This window comes from Papio anubis, chromosome 6 (genome assembly GCF_008728515.1).
Source record: "Papio anubis isolate 15944 chromosome 6, Panubis1.0, whole genome shotgun sequence".
NCBI lineage: Eukaryota > Metazoa > Chordata > Mammalia > Primates > Cercopithecidae > Papio > Papio anubis.
The window spans coordinates 7,619,257-7,642,093 of NC_044981.1; the positions used below are offsets into that span (position 1 = coordinate 7,619,257).

The 22,837-nt window shown below is 45.7% G+C and overlaps 1 protein-coding gene across 1 annotated transcript in view; it reads left to right on the forward strand.

Moving 5' to 3' along the window:
* The first annotated feature begins 4,103 nt into the window (after nt 1-4,103).
* BMP6 (bone morphogenetic protein 6) overlaps nt 4,104-22,837 on the forward strand; it is a 158,244-nt gene continuing 139,510 nt past the window's right edge. Inside the window, exon 1 of the mRNA XM_003897025.5 lies at nt 4,104-5,652. Coding sequence (XP_003897074.2) covers nt 4,965-5,652 — 688 coding nt within the window. The 5' untranslated portion in view covers nt 4,104-4,964. The remainder of the gene's footprint in view (nt 5,653-22,837) is intronic.

Here is a 22,837-nt window from a genome sequence, read left to right on the forward strand (position 1 = left end):
AATACTTATTTCACTTGCAAATTTTCGTTTCTCTTACTCTGCAACCATTTACCTATTTCCACTCAAAACTAAATCGATATTTTAAAAATTTGATCAAATTATTATATTTTGAAATTAACATTAAGAAGTATTCAGGTCCTTATGCTAATAGTAAAGATAAAAAGTTGGTCTTTTGAGTGGAACTTCTCAAGAATTCAAGGAGGCTTGACCTCAGTCTTGTAAACATGACAGCCACACAGTTTAAAAGATTTTTTTTTTTTTTTTTTTTGAGACAGGGTCTCGCTCTATCACCCAGGCTGGAGTGCAGTGGCGTGATCTGGTGATCTGGGCTCACTGTAACCTCCACCCCCCTGGCTCAAGCGATCCTCCCACCTCAACCTCCTGAGGAGCTGGGACTACAGGCGTGCACCACCATACCCGGCTAATTTTTGTATTATTATTTTTTTTTTTGTAGAAACGACGTCTTACTATGTTGCCCAGGCTGATCTCGAACTCCTGGGCTCAAGTGATCTGCTCACCTCAGCCTCCTAAAGTGTTGCTATTACAGGCATGAGCCACCATGCCTGGCCAAGATATTTTCATTAAGTTAATTCTGAAAGGAGCAACTTACATCTTCAGGAAGTGCAGTTGAAAGGGGCCAATGTAAAATTTAATATAAAACCCAAGACTGAAGTTGCAATTTATTGCTAATACTATAATATAGAATATGTGTTTAATATGTCAAATTAATAAACAGCATGTTTACAAAATAGAAACTATTTGGTCAAGTGTGTTATAAATGTATAACAGAAACCCTCATAATATATAAGGAACAAGGACAACTACAGGTTTAAAGGATTTGTTGTGTGAATTACATGGTGCCTTAATAAACACTTGAAGACAAAATTCCCATCCTATTCCCGCTATCACTGGAAGTATGGGATGAACCTGTGCTTTTCGGTGAGGGTTCCTCATTTCTTCATTAAGTGGGGCAGGGAGATGGGACAGGAAACCTATTGCCAGAAAACTGAAGGCCGTCTGCATGAAATGTCAGCCAAGCAACCAGATGTTTGATGTGGATTGGCTCCCACATCCGGCTTCTTGATCGAATTCCTCCTCTTTCCACCCAGATGTTTTAGAAACACTCACAGAGAACTTAATGAAGCTTGTCCCAGGCCCACAGAGGAAGGGGCGGTAATATTTTGGTGTCCTGCAGGGGGCGAAGTTACCTCTAATTTTAACAAGTCGGTTCATACATTCCAGCGGACTTCAAAGCCAGATCTGTTTCTGTCCCTCCAACTCCACCCACCACGTCTCCTCCTCTTGAATCACATGTGGACGTTGTCTAGCTCCCTGTCCTGAGGCTTCCAGGGGAGCACTGGCGGTGTCTAATGGGGAAGGGTCTCAGAAGCAGGGAGTAGACAAGGTGTACTTTAGGGGATTTTTATCCACCTAGAGATCTAATTGGCTTGGAGAAACAGTAGTCCCAATTTTGAGGCTATTAAAATCCTAGAACTGTATCTCTTTTCCTGTCCCCTTTTTCCCAATGGATACAAGGGCTTGCCTGCATGTGTTCCGCAAACATGATGTGCACATGTTGCGAGTCATAGTGGAGAGAAGAGGAGCACATCCTTAGTTGGATGTCACTGTCCTTGTGATCATTGTAATGTCTCACTGCACATCTTTTTTGGGGGCTTCTTCTGGCTCTTAAGGGAGATGTGTGTTCTCATGTTCATCACCTGGAAGCACCCTCAACACCTCCTCATTCTAGCCCTATTCGACAGAAACCGAGAGTCCATCTTGGTGGGGTGGGAAGCCTGCGACAGACCTGAATCAGAGTTGCTGCTCAGATGTTTAGTTGATGGTCACTTTAGACTCATGTCATACGAACCCATCTACTTCTGAGTGTCTAAGGAAAGGGAGAGATGGCGTGTGTGTGTGTGTGTGTGTGTGTGTGTGTGTGTGTTCTGCACTAGGTCCACCCCGTAGATGCATAGACAAGTTGAGTATCCCTTATCCAAAATGCTTGGGACCAGAAGTATTTCAAATTTCAGATTTTTAGATTTTGGAATATTTGCATATAGATAATGAGACACCTTAGGGATGGGATCCAAGTCTAAACATGAAATTCATTTATGTTCCATATATATCTCAGATACATGGCCTGAAGGTAATTTAATACAATATTTCAAATAATTTTGTGGATGAAAATTTTGACTGTGTTTTGACCGCGTCCCATCCTATGAGGTCAGGTGTGGAATTTTCCATCTGAGGCATCATGTCAGCTCTCATAAATCTTTAGATTTTGGAGCATTTCGGATGTCAGATTTTTGGGTTACTGATGCTCAACCTCTACAATAGGTCGGTCACACCTTGATTTTGTGTTTTAAATGACATAGCCCCACCAAGGTGCCCTCATCCATCTCTGAAATGTTGAGTTTCCTGTGTCTTCCCCACTGCCCTCATAGGTGGAAAGTCTTTTACTCAGCCTGCATCTCACCAGAAGTCTTATGAAGAAGGTGCAACTAAGTTTTAAAAAAGGAGGCTCTTGGCAGGAAGCCTAGGTGTATTTGCTGGAATTTCAGACCTTCTGAGCAGAGCTCTTGGCTGCTGTGGGGCACTGCAGTGAATTTATGTCCCTAACATGTTCCATACAGAAAAAAGAAGTGACAGGGCTCTTGAATTCTGAGGATCCTGACATCCCAGACGAAGTATCGTATTATCTTTTCAGATGGAAGAAATCCCTGTAGAGATGGTTAAAGACTGGCATTCAGGGGTGCTCAGTTTTGTGGCCTGAAATTAATAGCTATCAGATATTTGTAGAAATAAAGACTCTTCTAAATGACCACTTGTGTCTGGGCCAAGACAGAACTAGAAAGAAGGACTCAGTGGGTGGTTGGAGGTAAAGACTTTTACCCATAAGAAATAGATTCTTGGAAATAGTATAGGAATGCTTATAAGATTTGGACCAGCAGAAAGCCTATGATGTCATAAATTCATGAATCCCACAGTCTATAATCTATTTGACTTCACTCCCAAATGCCTAGGACCATTTGGACTAAGGCTGGCAAGTCAGAAAACTGCAGTTTTTATTTTCTACGCCACACGGTTTTCACCAGGTAAAAAACCTTAATGTTTTATGTGAATTTGCTTCCACGATCCATAGACGGCTGGATGTTCTTGGGCGGGTAAAGGCAAATGAATTTGCGTCCTCACTGGCAAATGGTGTTGTTGGTGGTGTTATCTTGCCTAAAGTCCGCAGCAACCTGTGTTTCAGGACCCTATCTATTGTCCTGACTATTCAGAGTGCATGCCAAGCCCCTGCTCTTCCTGGAGTTATCTTTATCACCTCTCCTCAAGTTTTATCTTGCACCATATAAGTCACATTGTATTTCAATATTAAAATGCAACATTAATAGATAAGCTGGAGAAGCACTGAGTCATTTCCAAGAAGACAGGGGACGACTTTTCTAATATATTGTCTGAATACACCCTCTTTCTTTTGGGTGTAGCTTAAGAAGCCAAACCAAAGCCCAAATGAACAGATAAGTCAACACATGCGACCCCAAACCCTCAGGACGCTGGCTTGGGTTACATGTGGCCCTCTCTGTGGTCAGTTTGTGAGTAGCCTTCCCAGAGGGTGTGTCCCAACTTCCAGCAGCTGCCGTGGAAAGCCACGTGTCCGCTAAACGCCTACATTACATCAATAAGAGAAACTATGGAAGGGATGGAAAAGCTATCATTTTTCTTTTCTTCCTCAATTCTGGCAGTATGGTGATTTAATCGCTGTTATTATTTTTATTTAGTTAAAGCATCAACTTAGGCCTTTTAAACGATGGTAAAAGAGAAAGTTTCAGATCGGGGGGTATTGGTCAGATCATTCTTACTAGCGACGACCTCTTCGCCTTTGGCACCTCGCGGCTCTCCGCTTGCCTCCAAGAATTCCCGGGTCTTGAAACCTACGCGCGGCGGAGGCGACGCCTCTCGGGAGAGGGAGGGTGAAAGAAGGGGCGGGGCTATTTAAATAGCCCGCGAGCTTCGGGTCCCGATTGGCTGCTAGCCTGTCGGTTACCGCGGGGCGGGGAGTCCCGGGGCTGGAGTGCGGTACCTGAGCCCGGCGCGCCGCAGAAAGCCCACGTTGGCCGCTGCGGGAAGCGCGGCGTGGAGAGGCTGGAGACTGCGAATTCCAGCGCCTCCGCCGCGGCTGCTGCTGGGTGCACTGGCCCCCTTCCTTCCCATCCCTTCTGCGAGCGGGTTTGCTGGGCAGCCGGGCGAGCGCCGAACGGAAAGCAAGATCCTCGCCGCCTCCACTTGAGGCGTGCGGCGCGCGGAGATTTTGAGGGGGAGCGACGGTGACCGAGGGCTCAGGGGCGCGGAGTTCGTGAGCAAGAACGAAGTTAAACCTCACGGAATAGACTGGCATTTGGGGACGCCTTGTCGCCGCAGCGTGGGCCCTGCGCCGGGGTAAACTTCACAGTGGCCCTGCAATCCGGGGAGGGGCGTGCGCCACGGTGATGCCGGGCATCTCCCGCAGCTCGTGAGCCGCCCCGCTACCCCGCCGCCCCGGGTCCCACTCCGCCGCCAGGGAGGGCGCGGGGCAGCGCACGTGAGCGGCCAGCGAGGCCCAGAGTGACCGCGCCGCGACCCGCCCAGGAGCCAGGGCGCAGACTGCAGCGCAGCCAGGACTCGGACGCACCTGGCCTGTACCGCGCGCCTCTAGAGACCTGCGCGGGGCTGTGGGGCTCCCCTTCCTCCCCTCCAAGCGGTTCTCCCGGTGATCGCCCCTTCGCCACCCCTCTAGCCTGGGCAACTAGGGGCGCCCCGGACGACCATGAGAGATAAGGACTGAGGGCCAGGAAGGGGAAGCGAGCCCGCCGAGAGGTGGCGGGGGCTGCTCACGCCAAGGGCCACAGCGGCCGTGCTCCGGCCTCGCTCCGCCGCTCCACGCCTCGCGGGATCCGCGGGGGCAGCCCGGCCGGGCGGGGATGCCGGGGCTGGGGCGGAGGGCGCAGTGGCTGTGCTGGTGGTGGGGGCTGTTGTGCAGCTGCTGCGGGCCCCCGCCGCTGCGGCCGCCCCTGCCCGCTGCCGCGGCCGCCGCCGCCGCCGCCGGGGGCCAGCTGCTGGGGGACGGCGGGAGCCCCGGCCGCACGGAGCAGCCGCCGCCGTCGCCGCAATCCTCCTCGGGCTTCCTCTACCGGCGGCTCAAGACGCACGAGAAGCGGGAGATGCAGAAGGAGATCTTGTCGGTGCTGGGGCTCCCACACCGGCCCCGGCCCCTGCACGGCCTCCAACAGCCGCAGCCCCCGGCGCTCCCGCAGCAGCAGCAGCAGCAGCAGCAGCAGCCGCCGCCGCCGCCGCCGCCGCCGCCTCGCGGAGAGCCCCCTCCCGGGCGGCTGAAGTCCGCGCCCCTCTTCATGCTGGATCTGTACAACGCCCTGTCCGCCGACGACGAGGAGGACGGGGCGTCGGAGGGGGAGAGGCAGCAGCCCTGGCCCCACGAAGGAGCCAGCTCGTCCCAGCCTCGGCAGCCGGCCCCGGGCGCCGCGCACCCGCTCAACCGCAAGAGCCTCCTGACCCCCGGACCTGGCAGCGGCGGCGCGTCCCCACTGACCAGCGCGCAGGACAGCGCCTTCCTCAACGACGCAGACATGGTCATGAGCTTTGTGAACCTGGGTAAGGATTTGGGGTAACCTAATGACGAGAACATTTCCCCCTTTTCAGTCCCGGGCCCAGGGAGTGGAGTGAGGGAGTGGAGGAGCTCCCGGCGCGCGGGTCCCGCCTGGAGCTCTAGAGGACGCGGGGACAGGCAGGCTGTGCTCTCGCCACCTGCGCGGCGGTGGGCGGCACATGCGCTCCCCCGCGCAGCGGGCAGGGCTGCGCGCCGAGGCCCCGAGAGGCGGCTGGCCGGCCGGGACACGGGACTCCGGGAGCGCTGTCCCCAGCGGGCGTGTCTTTGCGGACTCCCTGAGCACGTTCCGCGTTTTTTTTTTTTTTTTCACTCTTGCCCAGCTCTGATCAGGTTAACTCAACTGCAGCAGAAAAGTCCAGCCTGAGTGTGGCCATCCTGGTAAGAGGGCTCTTCAGTACGATTATTCCCTCTAAACTGACTTCTTTTGCCCCTTACCTCAGAGTGCAGTTTTCCCACCGAGACTTTTAGGGAATCCGACAGCGGTTGGGAACTTTGAAAACTTGGCATGAGTATGTTTAGAGGTATCCACGGCACTGGGAGAGGTTGCAGAGGAAAGTCCCGAAAGCACGGCAGAAGGCGCTCGGATCCCGCCCGGGCGGGGCTCGCTCCTATTTGGGGCGGGATGAAAGCTCAGCTGGGGTAATCCATCCTGTGCCCCCGCTCACATGCCCTTGGCCATTGTCCCCAAAGGCTGAACCTTTGATCGATGCAGCCCAAGCTGCACGGGCAGAGAAAGGGTGCGGGGTAGGGGCCGGGGTTGGGCGCTGAGCTCCTCTGAACCGGTTGCCAGGCAACAGAATGGAAATTCAAGGGCGGCTAAATCGAGCTCCGCCACAAATGTTCTGTGGCAAACCCGGACCGAGTCACATCGCCCTTTCTCCCCCCTCCCACCCCCTTGAGTTTTCTCATCTGTAAATGAGAAGGGTGCGAAGAAGACTCTTTTCTTCGGAGTCAGCGCCTCCGGTTTGCACTGCTTTTCATTCATAAGCTGACTTAATTTAGCGCAGACATAGGATGGAGGGACGCGCTGTCGGCGGGCAGACCAGGGGTGCAGTGGCTACGCCCGGGATGGGTGCAGCTGCGTGGCGGGGTGGGTATTCGCGGGCCTCCTTCCCATGTGAGACAGTGGCTGTGCCCAGGCCCTGGAGTGGGTGAGCAGACACTCGCCAAAGGAGCACACGCGTCTCCCAGCCACGTCAAAGACGCTCGTCCTTTAACGGCATTACTTACCGGAATGATTCCCGCTTAGACTATCTGGGTGATTTCTTTACCAGCCTATCTATGATTCCCAACTCCGCTGAGCTTTGAGGGAGAGAACGTGGGGGGTAAGAGCCAAGGAGGGGAGGGGAGGATGTGGAGGCAGGACGATTGGCATCCAAGTGGTGCAGAAATCCTCCTGGGAAATTCGTGAAACAGAATCTCACAGGGAGTCCAGGCTCAGGGCCTGCCAATCTGGCAGCTTGCACTGCCCGAGGTTCTGATTGGACAAGAATTTTCACAATTTATTGGAACCAAATCCAAGGTTGAGCCACCTCCAGGAAGCATTCTAAGGAAATTCTCATGCCAGTCAATAAAATTTGTAGTGGGTGGGGGCCAGGGTGGCAGAGGACCAGCGCTGTTCCTTATTCTAACTTTTCTGCTGCTTCTGACTCAGTAAATTCCTCCCCTTGCCCTCTTCCTCTCCTCTCCTTCCACCCCCCCTCCCCCGCCCCCAGGTTTCCTGGCAGCTTTGGGGAAATGTTTTATTGCCTTTTGGGGGTAGTCCTAACCTGGACAAAGAGGAGGAAGACTGGCACTCCTGGGTACTTCACAGAGAATCGTGTTACAGTCCCTGGGAAAACAATTCCTGGGCTTGGACCGAGGTTCTCAGAATTAGCTGCCCTGTAGCATCACCCAGGGGACTTAGAGATCTAGGGTTATTAGGGTCACTACGTAGACCCAGATCAGTTACGTCAGAATCTTTTGAGGATGGGGCACAGGCATCATTTTTTTTAAGTACCTTAGGTTTTTCTAACATGCTACCATGGTCAAGAAACACTGGCACAGGAGATCCTCGTGTCTGAAGGAAATGGATACATTATCCCAGTAAGAGATGAAGAGCAAAACTTTCAAACATTGCTACACAGTAGAATCACCTGGGTGTTACGTGGGAGGTGGGGGGGAACACCTTTAAAAAAATCCAGATGCCCAGGTGTCACTCCATGTCAAATCAGAATGTGTGGAGGTGGAAACCAGGTAGCAGTATTTTTTGTACGAAAATAAAGAGTATCTCCTAACGTTGCCCAGGCTGGATTCAAACTCCTGGCCTCGAGCAATCCCCCTTCCTCAGCCTCCTGAGTTGCTGGGAAGATAGGAGTGTGCCACCATGCCCAGCAGTGTCAGTGTTTTGTCAAGATCTCAGGTGATGTCAGTGTTTGGAAACCACTGCCTTAGATGGTATTTGAAATTTCAAGAGCTGGGCCTAAGGCGAGTTTGTAAAGTACAGTCACATTTACTGTATTTAGTGACCCCCAAATTCCCCTTATTCCTTTGCTTCTCTGACACACTGCCTCTGAGTCACACTGCTTAAAGCTGGCCATCAACTAATCCTGCTAGGGTGATGTTTTAACATATTATCTCCTTAGGGATATTAACATTTTTCATAAAGGATTTTGAAAGATATAAAAAATATCTCCTGAAAAATTTCAAGAGAACTCACCCAGTAGTGCAATTCCGGGCCCCAGGACAGGCTGACATGGAACTGAAAGAGTTCTAGGATGGGAATTCTACCCCAAGCCCCTCATATCCCATCACTGGGCTCCTTGTACAAGTTATAGCTACTGTAGGTCCAGTTCTGGACTCTATACTGATAGTATGAAGAGAAGACCTTTTGCAGGTAAGTAGAATCCAAGCAGCAAGCCATGCCACCTGCCAATGAAGCAATTCTATTTCATCTTAATCCATTTAGCAGTAGGAAAGGGGTATTTCATCATGAGAGGCTAGAATGGGGTAAAATCTGATTGTCATGACTCTGAACATAAGAAGGACAGTCATTTGAAAAAAGTTATTGCGTACCAATGTTGGATTCTCTATATAGGGATGCTGGAGAATTACAGATTTCCTAATTGGTGTCAATGCCATGTTAACTGCCATATTACCTGACTCATCTATTAAAGAATCTACAGAAAGATAAACATTACAGCGCTGTGTTTTAAAGTACTCTTATACCTACTAGGTTAAGTAAATTACAAACTGGAAGTACAAGGGAAAGTATTACATAGTTGTAAACATCCGACTTCCCTGGGACTGGGGGAATAATTTACTCATGAAATACATTTGAAACACCCTGAGCCTTGTAAGCCAGCCAGCCAATCAGGAAGTATGAATCAACAGGATAAATTTCTCTCTCATAGCGCAAGTGCTGGTCATCCAACCAGCTCATTGTTGTTTATGTTGACTGTTTCAAACTCTTTCTGGGTGAATAGACTGGGATGTGTCACCTTCTAAATACTAACCGTCTGCTGCCTGGGTTGCTGGTGTGCAGAGTGCCTGGGTGAGCTCGTGAACTTGCATTCACTCAGGGCCACAGATGCCATTTTCTATTTGTTTTCTAATGCTAAAAATGTCTTGGCAGCCTAATCAGCATCCCTGCCAATTTGGTGACCTTGGAGAGGTATCCTTCAGGTCTTAGCTTAAAATTCACCTAAGAGAGACCTTCTCTGCCACTCTGTATTTTTAAACTGGTCATGCCTCCATCCCACCCACTTCTGTACCATGACAGCACTCTGCTTATTTCCTTCCTTGTACTTATCACAAGTTTTTTTTTTTTTCTTGTTAAATTTGCTTACTCATTTGTTTGTCTCCCCCATAGGATGTCAGCCTCTAAAGGCGGAAACCATTCTAACCTACCACAGTAGCCCAAGTGCCTAACATAATGCTGACCCCATGGAAGGTGCTTTGAAAAGACTGAATTAGTGAAAATATAGACATAGCCCATACTTCAAATTCATATTTCACTGATCTGGAAGATTTGATTATTTAGAAAGGTATACCTGATTTTTGTTGAGGAAAAAGTTTAAAGTGAAGACATTTAGGACAGGGAGGTTCACAGTATTTGAGGTAAATCATCATGCTTTATTAATATACCTTTTTTATTAGTCACCTATAAGTATGTTAATTTGTAATATGCATTACATTTGAGAGTAGTAAAAACATTTAATTAAATATCTGCATTTCAGATTTCACTTGTTTATTTGAATTCACGAGGTATTGATCTCCAAATGCTAGGATTAAATGGAAATTTTAAAAAACTCAAATGATGCTCAGAAAAGGGAATCAGTATATATTAGTACAAGCAGCAAGAAATTTGTGCTAAAAATAGTGGCAATCTTCTGAACAAAATTACTCTTGGGAAACATAAATGAGAAGAAAAATGGAATACTCCCTACTTGTATTTGTAACTAGATATGCTGCACTATCTCTTTCTCCTAAACATAGCATCAGTAGTACTGTTTTTCGTTTAAGCTACCTGTACTTATGAAGATTTTTGTTAGCAGAAAATAAATCCATGCCTGCAAGCTACTCACAGCAAAAACAGTTTGGAGAATTTGGTTGCAAGAGTGTGATTCAAAGAAGCAGTGGATGTTCTTCTAAAGAGATTACAAAGAGTAAATCTGAAATTCAGTGGCATTTCAACAAAAAAAAAAGTTGTACAAAGTGTTCTTAAACTAAGATCAAAGGGCAAGCAGATACCATTGTTCAGACCTCAGATGGTGTTTCCTCTGGGTGTCCTTCTAAGAATGGGTATAAATCCTTTTTAAATGTGCTGAATCATGGTTTGTTCCTCTATTTGAGAGCTTACCTCTGATCAGCTTGGAGGAGGGCTACCCTGGGATAAGAATCTGTTTAAGTACAAAAACAATGTTCAGCGCTTTATTTAGCATGTAATAATTTGTTGCCTCCCTGTGTCTTCGGAGAGTTAACTACTTTATATGTTGGATTTCAAATTGATATTTTACTTGACTGTGAATATTGGCTATCAAATGTAGTATAGTATAGCAAACTAAAAGATAGCAGGTCTGCTATCTTTGCCTCATTCTTGTCTATTTATGAAGGTGAGTTAGACAAGGAGAATGAAGAGGGTACAATGTCTTGCATCATTAAGCAGCTTTCTGTAACTTTTTCACAAACCAGTCCTTCACTTTCTGCCTCCCATCTTATATCAAAAATGAATTATTCTAGGGAATGACTTTTTTTTTTTTTAATTTTTGAGACAGAGTCTTGTTCTGTCACCCAGGCTGGAGTGCAGTGGCGAGATCTTGGCTCACTGCAACCTCTCTGTCTCCTGGGCTCAATCAATTCTCCTGCTTAGCCTCCCAAGTAGCTGGGATTACAGGTGTCTGCCACCACACCTGGCTAATTTTTTTTTTTTTTTTGTATTTTTAATGGAGCTGGGGTTTCACCATGATGGCCAGGCTGGTCTCAAACTCCTGACATCAAGTGATCTGCCTGCCTCGGCCACCCAAAGTGCTGGGATTACAGGCTTATGCCACTGCGTCCGGCCAGGAATGACTATTGTTTAACTTAGCACAACGTCATTACAGTTTTAATTTTTCTACTTTGATCTTTATCCTATTTTTCTTTCTCTTCTGATCAGAATTTTAGTCATTTTGCCATCTTTGGTTCTTCTAGTAGTGGGAAGAAAAGTAGACAATATTTGAATTAGACAATTTTGTTTTTTGCTAGGAGTTTTAATAAATATCTGAGTAAAAGGAATAGAAATCACTACAGAAACTCCCTAAGGTAGGAGTAGACAATTTACCAAGTCCGCATTCACGCAAACAGCTGTTACACATTAACCATCCTGTCCCACCCCCGCGAGGCCCACAGCACAACACAGCCACGTGCCCAGCAGCTGGGCTGCTCCAGCCGTAGGCTGTCACCTGGGGGGCAGATACAGGGGATGGCTGGCATCTTCTCTTGTCTTCCCCACAAGGAACCAGTGCGTTGTGTTGTTCTTATTTCCCTGTTTTCATCATGACAGTGGAGTTAACTTTGTTCAAATACACTTTCTTTTCTGATCATGCTCTTACCTTCTCTTCAACACCCTCACTCCCATCTCTGATCCAGCTTTTACCCACTGGAAACGTGTGAGTCAGAAAACAGCACCAGTCTCTCCTGGAATATATGAAAGTGGTGATAGTTGCATGAAGGGGAAGGAAAGCCATCACCACTTTAGTGAAAATTAGAGTTAACTCTAATTTTTCAGTGCCATTAACCTCTGAAATTTTGAGAGTACCAGAAGTTCTCAGAACCTGCATTCCCCCTGTTCACCTTTTGCTACAAGCATTAGAAATCAGTAACACATTGTGGGTCACTGAAGTTTATCAGATTTTTTGTTCAGTCACTAGTGTTTTGAAGATTTTGTTCTCTATACTTTTTTTCCAATGTGACTATATGGTATTTCCACACCCTATGCATAAAGTTAGAGTCTGAAGCCAGGCTGGGAACACAGCTACCATCCCTAATATGGTTTTTCTGGGGACACAGATGCCCCAGCAACAGAAAACCCATTTGGGGTTTATTGGTTAAATGAGTTTGGGATGACTGGTGAATGTTTGTTCGCCATAGATCATAGAATTTAGAGCTTAAAAAGTTCTTGGATATAATCTAATCTGTTTGTTTGCAGTTAAATCTGTTAGATGTTTTCACCATTTTCTCTTTACTGCTGTTACCTCTTAAGGTTGAGGGACAATCCATGGAAACACACAGAGATCCTAGTGCATCAGAGCAATAGGGCTGTTGGCCAGGCCGGAGTGGATAATGAAGGAGAAATTACAAAACCAGGCAAGAGCCGAGGAAGCCCAAATCTGGAATTGTTGGGGTTTTCTCTTAGTGGATAGCATCTTCTCCAAGAACTCTACTTTTAGAAAAGAAAATGCTATGCATATCTGTAAATATCCTCTTGTTTGGTATGCCAAAGGACTGTTGACCCCAAAGAATTGTTTTCTGCTCTGAAATTGAGTTGAAAACCACGTTGCTTTGAGCGGCATTGTTCCACTGATATCCACTGATTCTCTTCCTGCCCTTCCCATCTCCATTATTAAAGAGATCAGGTCCATAATAGAGATGATATCTAAATTACATCAGGTAATTCCTTGATGGGTCCCCATGGTCTCGTTATCTCAAACACAGTCCCAGATGACTGGGTCGAAGAATCTCCTTCAAACATTTTTGCAGGATAAGGTTCTGGTTCCAAGTGGGAGAGCCTTCCTGACTCTCAGATTCATAGGCATACGCCCTTGATGACTGATCCTCCTGCTGGCCAGGTCAGGATTGTCCTAGGCCTGAACCGTCCTTGCCACACAGTGCCGATTATATGTTCAGATTGTTTTCTCATCACTAGAGAGCTCAGTTGGCGACCAGGAGGAGTGGAGTGGAGTGGATTCACAGCGGGCGGAAAACAGCGCCCCTCGGAGGCAGAGTCCAGGAGCCCGCTCCGCCCTGACCTCCGATATCCGCCGCAGGCCTTATTATCACTCTCCTGCCACTTGCCCTTTCACCGTCCAGAACATCTGCGTTTGTTGATTGTTGTTCCTGTGTTTACAGTCCTGTTGGTTTCCTGTACATGAACATGGGCTGGAAAAAAAATTCTGATTTGTGTCTCAGCAGAGCCTGAGTGAACCATATCATTGGTGAGAGTTGTTTTATGTGCTGATTAGGCCAGGTGATGTTTTAGAATATTAGCCTTGCTTATTCTCTGAGACCAGTTATTTTCCGTCCCTCCTTTTAAATCTATGAATTACATTTAAATAGTCCAAAGACGGAGTTTTGTAAACTATAAAATTAAGGACTAAAAGTTTTTACTTGACTTTGATTTTTATTCAGATTTTATTTGTAGACTCCCATATCAGAATAAGTTACCAACAGAGAAGCTGTACACTTTTTATAAAGAGAGGGGTTTTTTTTAAAGATCGGTTTGAGGTTCACAGCAAAATTGAGCAAAATTTTGCAGAGATGTCCCATTTACCCCCTGCCCCACAGGTGTACAGGCTCTCCCGTTATCGCCCAGCAGAGTTTGGTATCTTTGTTGCAATTGGATGAACTTATGTGGACACATCATTGTCACCTAAAGTCTATAGTTATATCCAAGTTCACTCTTAGTGTTGCAGATACTGTGGATTGGGACAAATGTGTAATGACATTATCCACCACTACAGTACCATGCCGAGGAAACTCCTCTGCCCTACAAATCCTCTGTGGAGAAGCTGTACATGAAGCAAGGAAAAACAAGTCAATGAAAGTATAAAAATTCAAAATACGCAGAGTTTGGAGAAAGAATTATAAAATACCTCAGTTGAAGAATAGTTTGTTTCTGGGGTTTTACTAAAGGGGTCCCTAAAGAAGTAATTTTGATTGTCTATGACCATGTGGGATTTATTTTATAGTGCTTCTATGTGTTGACAACAAATCCATCAGAAATCTTTCTTCTTTTCTTTCTTTCTTTTTAAGTCTAGGAGTTTAAAAATCTTTTTTCCTCCACATAGTTTCACTGAGGTGTCTGTCACCATAGTACCTAGACAATCCCTCAGGCAGAGATATGAGTGATTAAATTTCTCCCTGGCTTGTGCCCTGTTTGATCCATGCTAGGCAGGATTTGGGGGAGTAAAATAAAGAAGGCTGAAGAATGAACAAGAATTATAGGAATTCTGTGCTTGTGAATTATTAAAATTTGGGGGGTTATTAGGGGAGAGGTTAAATATTTTTCCTTCCTTTCTGAAAACTTATATTAAAACTTAATATGACTTTAGAATTGAGAAACTGACAAAAATCTCTTCCTGGCCCCAGAGGCAGGATCAGGGGACTTTAAAAGGCTTCCTCAGGAGAGGCTATTTAGATCAGAGTAAAACTAAATTAATAGAGACGCCATCGATTCAGAGGTCTTTGTAAGTGATATATCGAATAGGCTTATTTGCCTTTAGACTGTTTTCTACGAAAAAGAGCTACACAGGTTAATGGTAAATAAATATGAGAAGACAGTAATGGAAACAAGAAATGTGGTAAATGAGGAGCAATTCATTTGAGGGCAATTAGGGGTTTGTGTTTATTCCTTTACAAATATTGTGCAGGTGAGACATTTAGTGAATTCTCTCCATCTCTCTTCACGTCAGTTACTCATTGTAGTGGGGTATTACTGAATTCTAGCTATATTGCCCACCCCTTATCTCCCACCCTAGTCTGCTCCCTTACAGAGGAAACCTCTTAAAAATAGGGAAGAGGGCCGGGCACGGTGGCTCACACCTGTAATCCCAGCTCTTTGGGAGGCCGAGGCAGGTAGATCACTTGAGGTCAGGAGTTCAAGACCAGTCTAGCTAACATGGCAAAACCCTGTCTCTACTAAAAATACAAAAATTAGCCAGGTGTGGGCGCACACCTGTAATCCCAGCTACTTGGGAGGCTGAGGCGGGAGAATCGCTCGAACCCAGGAGGCAGAGGTTGCAGTGAACGAAGATGGCACCACTGCACTCTAGTCTGGGTGACAAAGCGAGACTCCATCTCAAAAAAAAAAAAAAAAAAAAAAAGGTAAGAGCTTGGGGCCGTGGCAATGTCAATGGGCTTGAGAAATTCAGCCTTGTCTCATAACATCTGACTTAGGATGTGCTGTGGTTTAATACTTCTCTGTGGGAGTTTAATGGAGCAGAAATAGAGGTGATATCTATGGGCAGGACTAAGGTATGAAGGGAAGAGTAAGAAGGCCATAGGTGCCTGGAGCCAAAGATATCTGGAGAGTTGCCTTTCTCCCCAAGGGCCACGGAGCCGGCCTTTGCATTTTTATGGGGTCTGTTTAGGGCAGAGCCTCCTAACACCAACTCTGATTAGTTGAGATCGTTTGACCCTGTCATTATGCATGCACATTCCTGTCATCATTGTAGATGATCCCGCAGGGCTGCAGGGGTGAAGGTGGTACCCAGTGGATGTTAGCGTCCCTTTCGGTCTTGCTTTCCCTTTTTTTTTTTGCCTTCTCTTCTTTTCCTCCCGTTAATAAAATTGGCAACTCCATTGCACTCATTTCCACTTTCATATGTGCTCTTACCCATAGCTTTGGAGCCTTTATTATGGATCTAGCAGAGCAGATTATACACGTGCACGGAGTCTGGGAGTTTTCTACCACAGAAACGACTCGTTTTCGCCCACTACAATGGTTAAGTAGCTGGTTTCCTTGACGGTCCTGGAACATGCTTGTGATCGGTTTGTTATAGAGGAATGAGAACTGGATTAAGATCCAGGAGGCTTGATTTTGGCCTCTAGTTCTCAGTATTATTCTTTTTTGGTAATATCTTCTTCTTCTTTTTTTTTTTTCTTTTTTGTAATATCTTGTTCAAACCACTCAATCAAATTTCTACGTCTCTTTCCTTGTCTGGAAACTGTATTGGCTAGATCTGCATTTTCCAAAAAGTTACTACCTTTCCAAAATGTTCTGCAAGAAAAGACTGTAGAAGCACTTTCTAGTCTATTCCTCTCTTTGAGGTTTACAAATCTTTCTCCTGTTAATGCCCTGACAAGGCCAGAAGTAAAGACGCCTGCTAACTTGGTTCAACAGAGTTTTGTTTGAACTGACTTTTACTGTTTAATCCCTTTTGGCTGAAACCCCCTTGAGTCAGACCCAGGCCTCTGTGCCCCTACACCCACTCCTGAACCTTCTCCTGTTGTCCTCATAGATCAGGGGAGGGACCCCAGGAGGCTGCGTTTCCAGCTGCTTTGCTCTTCTGTGGCTCCAGCTCTCTCTGGATGGGTCTCCTTTTTCCACCTTATGCTAGGGACCCCTGGGCTCTCCTCTCTCCTTCATGAGAGGGAACGTGGCTTCCTGCAGTTGACAATCCATGGGCTGCCTCACCATGACCTGCTTGGCCGCGTAGCACTCCCGCTTCTGTGCCACCAGATCCCCGTGTTAAATCCCCTCTGTTGTAAACTCTTGCAGAAGGTTCTGTTCCTGGTTGTACTCTAAGAGCTAAGGGCTCTTCATTCCCTGGATCACAGTTGAGAAATCCCAGACTAGGTAATTCCCCAGATGATACTTTAAAAAATTTTTGGTAATACAGCTTAATTTGACACATTGACATACAAGGAACTGCTTAAAGTGTACAGTTCGATAAACTTAGACATAGGTAGGCACGGCTGCAACTGTCACTGCAGGGAAAATAGTGAATACATTCTGAGCTACACTTGAAAGAATCTCCTATGCTAGGGAATGAAATCATCACTCCTAATACACAGGAAGTGCTGTGCAAAGTCCCATCTTTCATTGACATTGTGGCTCTTCTTGCTTTTCTCCTATGGGCTTTGAACATCCTTAAGAATGGAATTTCCTAAAGATCCTCATGGCTTGTGTTCTTGGATCAGAGAACCATGGGGTCAAATCTTCTTAGGGTCAAGTCTGTTCTTGGCAGCTGGCCTTTACCCTGTATCTCACTTTCCACATTGATTTTGGGAAATAATAATACAAATAGGCAGACCTCTTTTCTAATTTTGAAAGCAAGTGTCTGGGAGTAGTTTTGTGTTGTGGTGACGCTGTCAGCATTTTGTCTCTAAAGACTGAAATTTAAAAGATTTGATCCTGCCGGAACACAACACAAAGATGCTTCCCTGTGTTTCTCTGTTTCTGTTTTAAATTTGGGCAATTTGGGTAGGGCACAAATCCAAGAACTCTAGGAAAGTAGACTCCAATTTACCCCTGACATTTTCCCTATCCTCATCCTTCTGCAAATGTTCTGGAAGCTTAAATAGAAATTGCATTTTTTTTCTGCACAAAAATACAAGTATTGTATTTCTTTATGGCCTTTTGCCTTAAAGAATGGCTGATGTCACTTGTTATCTTATTATCTCAGCAAGGCAAATACACTTTTATGGCTGCAACTATGCAGTAAGAACTAGTAAATAGTAAGATAGGTGAGAATTTGGAGGTTTTTGGAGAAAATTGATATTTAGAGTAATGTTAACTGAATATTCCAAATAGCACCCAGTCACGCAATAGAACAGTTTTGGGAAATAACTTAACTGTCCCCTACCGGCCCACCATTTGGGGATGTTACTCTTTCCTTCCCACTGTCTCCTCTGCTCTTGTGGTCTGACTTCCATCCCCATCCCTCGGCTGCAAGTGTTTCATTGAAGGCAGCTAATGACTGTGTCCTGAGTCCTCATCCTCCTTTCCAAAAGCCTTGATCATGTTGACTATGCATTTTTCCCTACTGGGCTATTTTTTAGCTCTTCTAAAAAATCCTCTCCTTAGTTTCTACAATACGGCCTGCTCACTCTTGGTTCCTTTCCTGTCTCGAAGATGCTGCTATATTTGGGGATATTTTCTGAAATACAACAAAAGGTTCAGAAGGGTTGGCATGTGGCAGAGACCTGTACACTGGGCTGAGACAGGACACAGGCAGGGAGCTGGGCGTAGGGAGGAGGTCACACCCAGCTGCAGGAGTAAAAAGATAACATGTGGCCAAAGGTCAGGATGATGGGCATGTACCAGGCTCCCAGGTGACCTGCCACCGAGGCTCGGTGGCCTGGTGGTAGCCGTTGTGTTCAGAAAGTGAGATGGATACAGCTGCAGAGATGTCCCCCAGCTGTGAGTGCCTCCTCATGTGTCTGCCTTCTCTCTTATGACCCATCTGTTCAGAGCATGCCCCAAGTGTGGTCCCATCCCAGACCCATGCAGCACAGCTTTTCTCAAACTTTGTGCAAGAACCACTTGGTTTTTCAAATTTTCAAATTTTTGTTTTAATTTAAATTTTGTGGACCCATACTTTTGCTAGAAAAATGACATGAAAAAACCCCGAAATATGTTCAAAATCAAGCCTCGACTTTTAATCATTAGGTTCCATTTGTAGAAAGTTGTCAGTCAACTTGCTATTAAACTGTCTAAACACTCCATTTCTGTACTCTCGTTGCAAGCTGGTAACAAAGTTTGTGGATCAGCACAGATCTATTAACAAACAGCTTCTTGGACCCCACCCCTGACTTGGGGGATTTGGGTGTGGGAATCTGCATTTTAACAAGCAGTGGCTGAGGTTTGGGAACCACAGTGCTAGTTACTCAGGCTTAACTTCAATCTTTGCCCTCATGCCCACATCAAGTCAGTTGCCAGGCTCAGTGATCCTGCTTTTGAAATCTCTTACTCCTGCCTTCCCATCTTCTTTTCCATCTATCCCTAAGTTCCCTGCACAAGGTCTTTATAATCGTTGGCCTTGACTGTTGCAGTGGTCTCTCTGCTGCGAATCCAACCCTGCATCCCTGCTAGGTTGGCTTTTCTGTGGTGCAGGTGTGATCTATTAGTCCTCTTCCATCACCTTCTCTGGCTCCTGTGGCCGCTAGATTAAGCTGATGTCTCTGAGGTCCACTCTGTCCGTCTCCTCTACTCATCTTTTCATATACTGTTATCTAGCCAGCACACTCTGCTCTGTGATTTTGCCTGTTTACCTAGTGAAACTACCCATTGCCATGTTCTCAATTTTGTTTTTTAAGCCCCAGCTCAAATGCCATCTCGTCAAGAAAGGCTTTCTGAAATTTGCTTACCCTCGTGCCATGACTCCTTGGAAGAACATTTGGGGCCAAATGACAGGGGACTTGTCCTATGCAGAGAGGCATAGAGCAGCATTCTATTTTATTTTTATTTTTAGTAGAGACAGGATCTGTCTCTCACCCAGGGTGGGATGCAGTGGTGCAATTATAGGTCACTGCAACCTCGAACTCTTGGGCTCAAGTGATCCTCCCACCTCAGCCTCTTGAGTAGCTGGGCTACTAGGCATGTACCACCATGCCTGGCTAGTTGTTTTAATTTTTTGTAGAGACGGGTCTCATTATGTTGCCCAGGCTAGTCTCAAACTCCTGGGCTCAAGCGATCCTCCTGCTTTGGCCTCCAAACGTGCTGGGCTTACAGGCATGAGCCCCCAGACCCAGCCTAGAGCAGCATTCTAATTTCTGATGTCTGTTTGCAGCTGAGCTCCATGTGGCTTCAACGAAGGAGTTGGGAGCCTGAAGTTCCACTGTTGGCTCTGCTACCCCTCAGCTGTGGGATTCGTTGAATCGCCTTCAACACTGACTTCTCTGATTCCTATCCTATTAAAATGTTTTATTTATCTTTGACACATCCCCCCTCCCCCCAAGTGCCTAACGTGGTGCCTTTCCTTAGTTGATACTCGATAGGTGCACACTGGGTAAATGTAGGTCAGTTTCTCAAAAATAAAACCGGTGTATGCCGTCTCCTTCCATTCTCTCATTACAAATAACATCAAGCATTTGAATGAGAGAATTATACACTGTGAAGCATGTGTGCCGTTATAAGAAATGCTCATCAAGTTCTGTATGCGGCAGTGGTTATAAAAAGGGAAAAGAGAAGTTACCTTCCTCTCGCAGGGTGTATGTTCTGTGACTTTCTAACATTTTTTAAAAGGCTTCGGGAAGAAGAAATATTATTTTCCTTCTATCTGATGTCATTATGACTTTAATAAGCATGAATACAAGTCAGAAAGACATGCTACTGAGTCTAAATTTAAATTTCCTGGCTGTGCCAGGCAGAAAGCTTCGCGCTTTCGTGCATGCGAGGAGGCACGACTCTTCGCGCAGGTGCCGCTGCAAAACACTTATCTTGTCAACCTCCACTTCAGGCTGGCAGGCTTGGCATACATTGTGAAGGTGTTAGACATTCCGTTTACATAAGGACTGAGGGGTGACATAATGTCTATTGAAGCAAAGTCACTTAGCTCCCCACTAGGCAACAGGGAGCATTTAAAAACTGAAAACTGATCAAAGCTGTGGGCAGGATTGAGATACCTTTACCCAGGGGGCGGGTGGTCTCTTGGTTCGTTGCCCGAAACAGATGTGCATTATTGCCTCACTGTATTTCCAGACTATTGGTGAAATGAATCAGGCAGAATTAAACCCTGAGTGGCCAATCCGGAGAGCCTGCTTAAGTGGGCACAAGTGCGTCCAAATAGGTTGGAAAAAATGTCAAATCAGAGTAGGCACATACAAGATGTGATGTTTCTCTTTTTATAGACTGCTATAAAAGTTGTTTAAAATTAAACAACTCTTCAGTACTTAAATTATGTATAATGAGACAGGTAGGTCCTGGAACAGAGACCTTTCCCTCCGTCTTCTTATCCCACTTAAATTTTGCACTCCTTACCAGAGTATGTGAGATATAAACACTTTCATTTCCAGGATATAGTGGAGTCTTAGGATGGAGCAAAGGGAGAGAGAGAGATGGCTTGACACAGACCACAGAAGTAGCAAATATCTTTCACGTTTTATTCCATGAACTTCAAGGATGTAGCAAGGGGAAAATGAAAATAATTTCAGATGCATCTGTCCTATCAAGTGGTAATCTTCTGTATTTTTACACTTCCAAAATATTTGTAGATATAGAGGAAAGTGTATTCTATAGTGTATACTCCCTCCCCCCCTCCCAAATAAGTAGTTTATTGTTGTTTTGCTTTTTATTTTGGGGGGCTGTATTTAGGAACAAGAGATGGTATGTAATGTTGCATTATTCAGGATTGACAAGGTTAATGCGTTTTGACAATTGAAATATCTGTGCCCTCTTTTTCCATTTGGCTGGCTTCTGTGAGAATCATTTATCTTGTGCCTGTAGGATGCAATCTAACTAGGGCACTGCTATTCTTCTCTCAGTGTTGGATGACATGAGATGCTCTTTTCTGAAGCCAGTGGATTGGGCATCTCTGATTTCTTGTTCACCTAGAGGACTTTGTTTTCAGGGCAGGATAAATGCTTGTTTCTTCTCATGCATGCTCTCCCTCCCTCTCTCATTGAGTGTGATGTTTTCGTGGCCGCTTGGTGCTTGAGACCTGGCTCATAGGAAGCTGAACTCAGAATCAAAACTTCTCCTGAGGTGCCACCTAGCATCGCTAACCCCAGAGATGACCGGGGTGGCCCCGTTACACTACACAAATAAAATATGTCACCAGAACATTTCACTGAGATGAGGAATTTCTTTCCATGATTCTCTAAGGTTCAACTGTAGTACATGCTGCTTTTTCCTACTGGGCAGCAAACATGTTTTACTAAACTCTTACCTAAGTGCTTTCTGTTTACAGTTCCACAATGAATTCCTGGCTTCCTTCATGTTGATTTCTACAAATATGGTGATTTACTTCCACACCTTTTTGAGGAAGCAAATTCCAAGTTGTGATGCATCTTTTAACTTTTACCAGCATTTTATTGTGAACAAAATTTCAACATATGGAAAAAGGGCAAGATTGTATAGCAAATATCTGTATCCTCCACTTAGATTCTGTGATTAACATTTACTGTATCTGCTTTATCAGGTATCTATTCTGTTTATCCATCCGTTTTCCCATTCAGCTGTCCATCTTTTTTTTTTTTTTTTTTTTTTTTTTTTTGATAGAATTCAAAGTAAAGTTGCAGACATCACCAGACATGTTTGCTCATGCTTGTAATCCCAGCACTTTGGGAGGCCAAGGTGGGCGGATCACCTGAGGTCAGGAGTTTGGTGTCAAATGTGAAGCCCTGTCTCTACTAAAAATACAAAAATTAGCCTGGTGTGGTGATGTATGCCTGTAGTCCCAGCTACTCAGGAGGCCAAGGCAGGAGAATAACTTGAACCCAGGAGGCTAAGGTTGCAGTGAGCCGAGATTGCACCACTGCACTTCACTCTGGGCAACAGAGTGAGACTCCATCTCAAAAAAAAAAAAAAAAGAAAGAAAAAAAAAAGTTGCATACATCAGTACACTGCTTTCTAAATAATTCTGCTTGCCTGCCATTAAAGTTCAATGTTTACAGTTTTTTGAGGTAAAATTTCTATACAATGAAATGTACATTTCTTAAGCATACCATTTGATGAGTTTTGATGTGTATATACACCAGTGTAACCCACACCTCTGTCAAGATACAGAACATTACTAGAAAGTTCCCTCAGGCTGCTTGTTATCTGCCCTAAGCATGGGTGGTCCAGGAGTCACCCAGAACGTAGGACCATGCCTCTCTTCATCTTTCCTTTCCGAGGTTCCCTTCCTTTCTGGGATGCCCCAAATCTGTTCTCTGATTCTCCAGGCAGAAAGACTGCTGGTTTCCTGTTGGCATTCCTGCTGGCCAGCCTGGTGCAGACCAGGCCCTCCCTTTAAGCCAGAAGTCATGAAATTGGGAAATATATCCCGT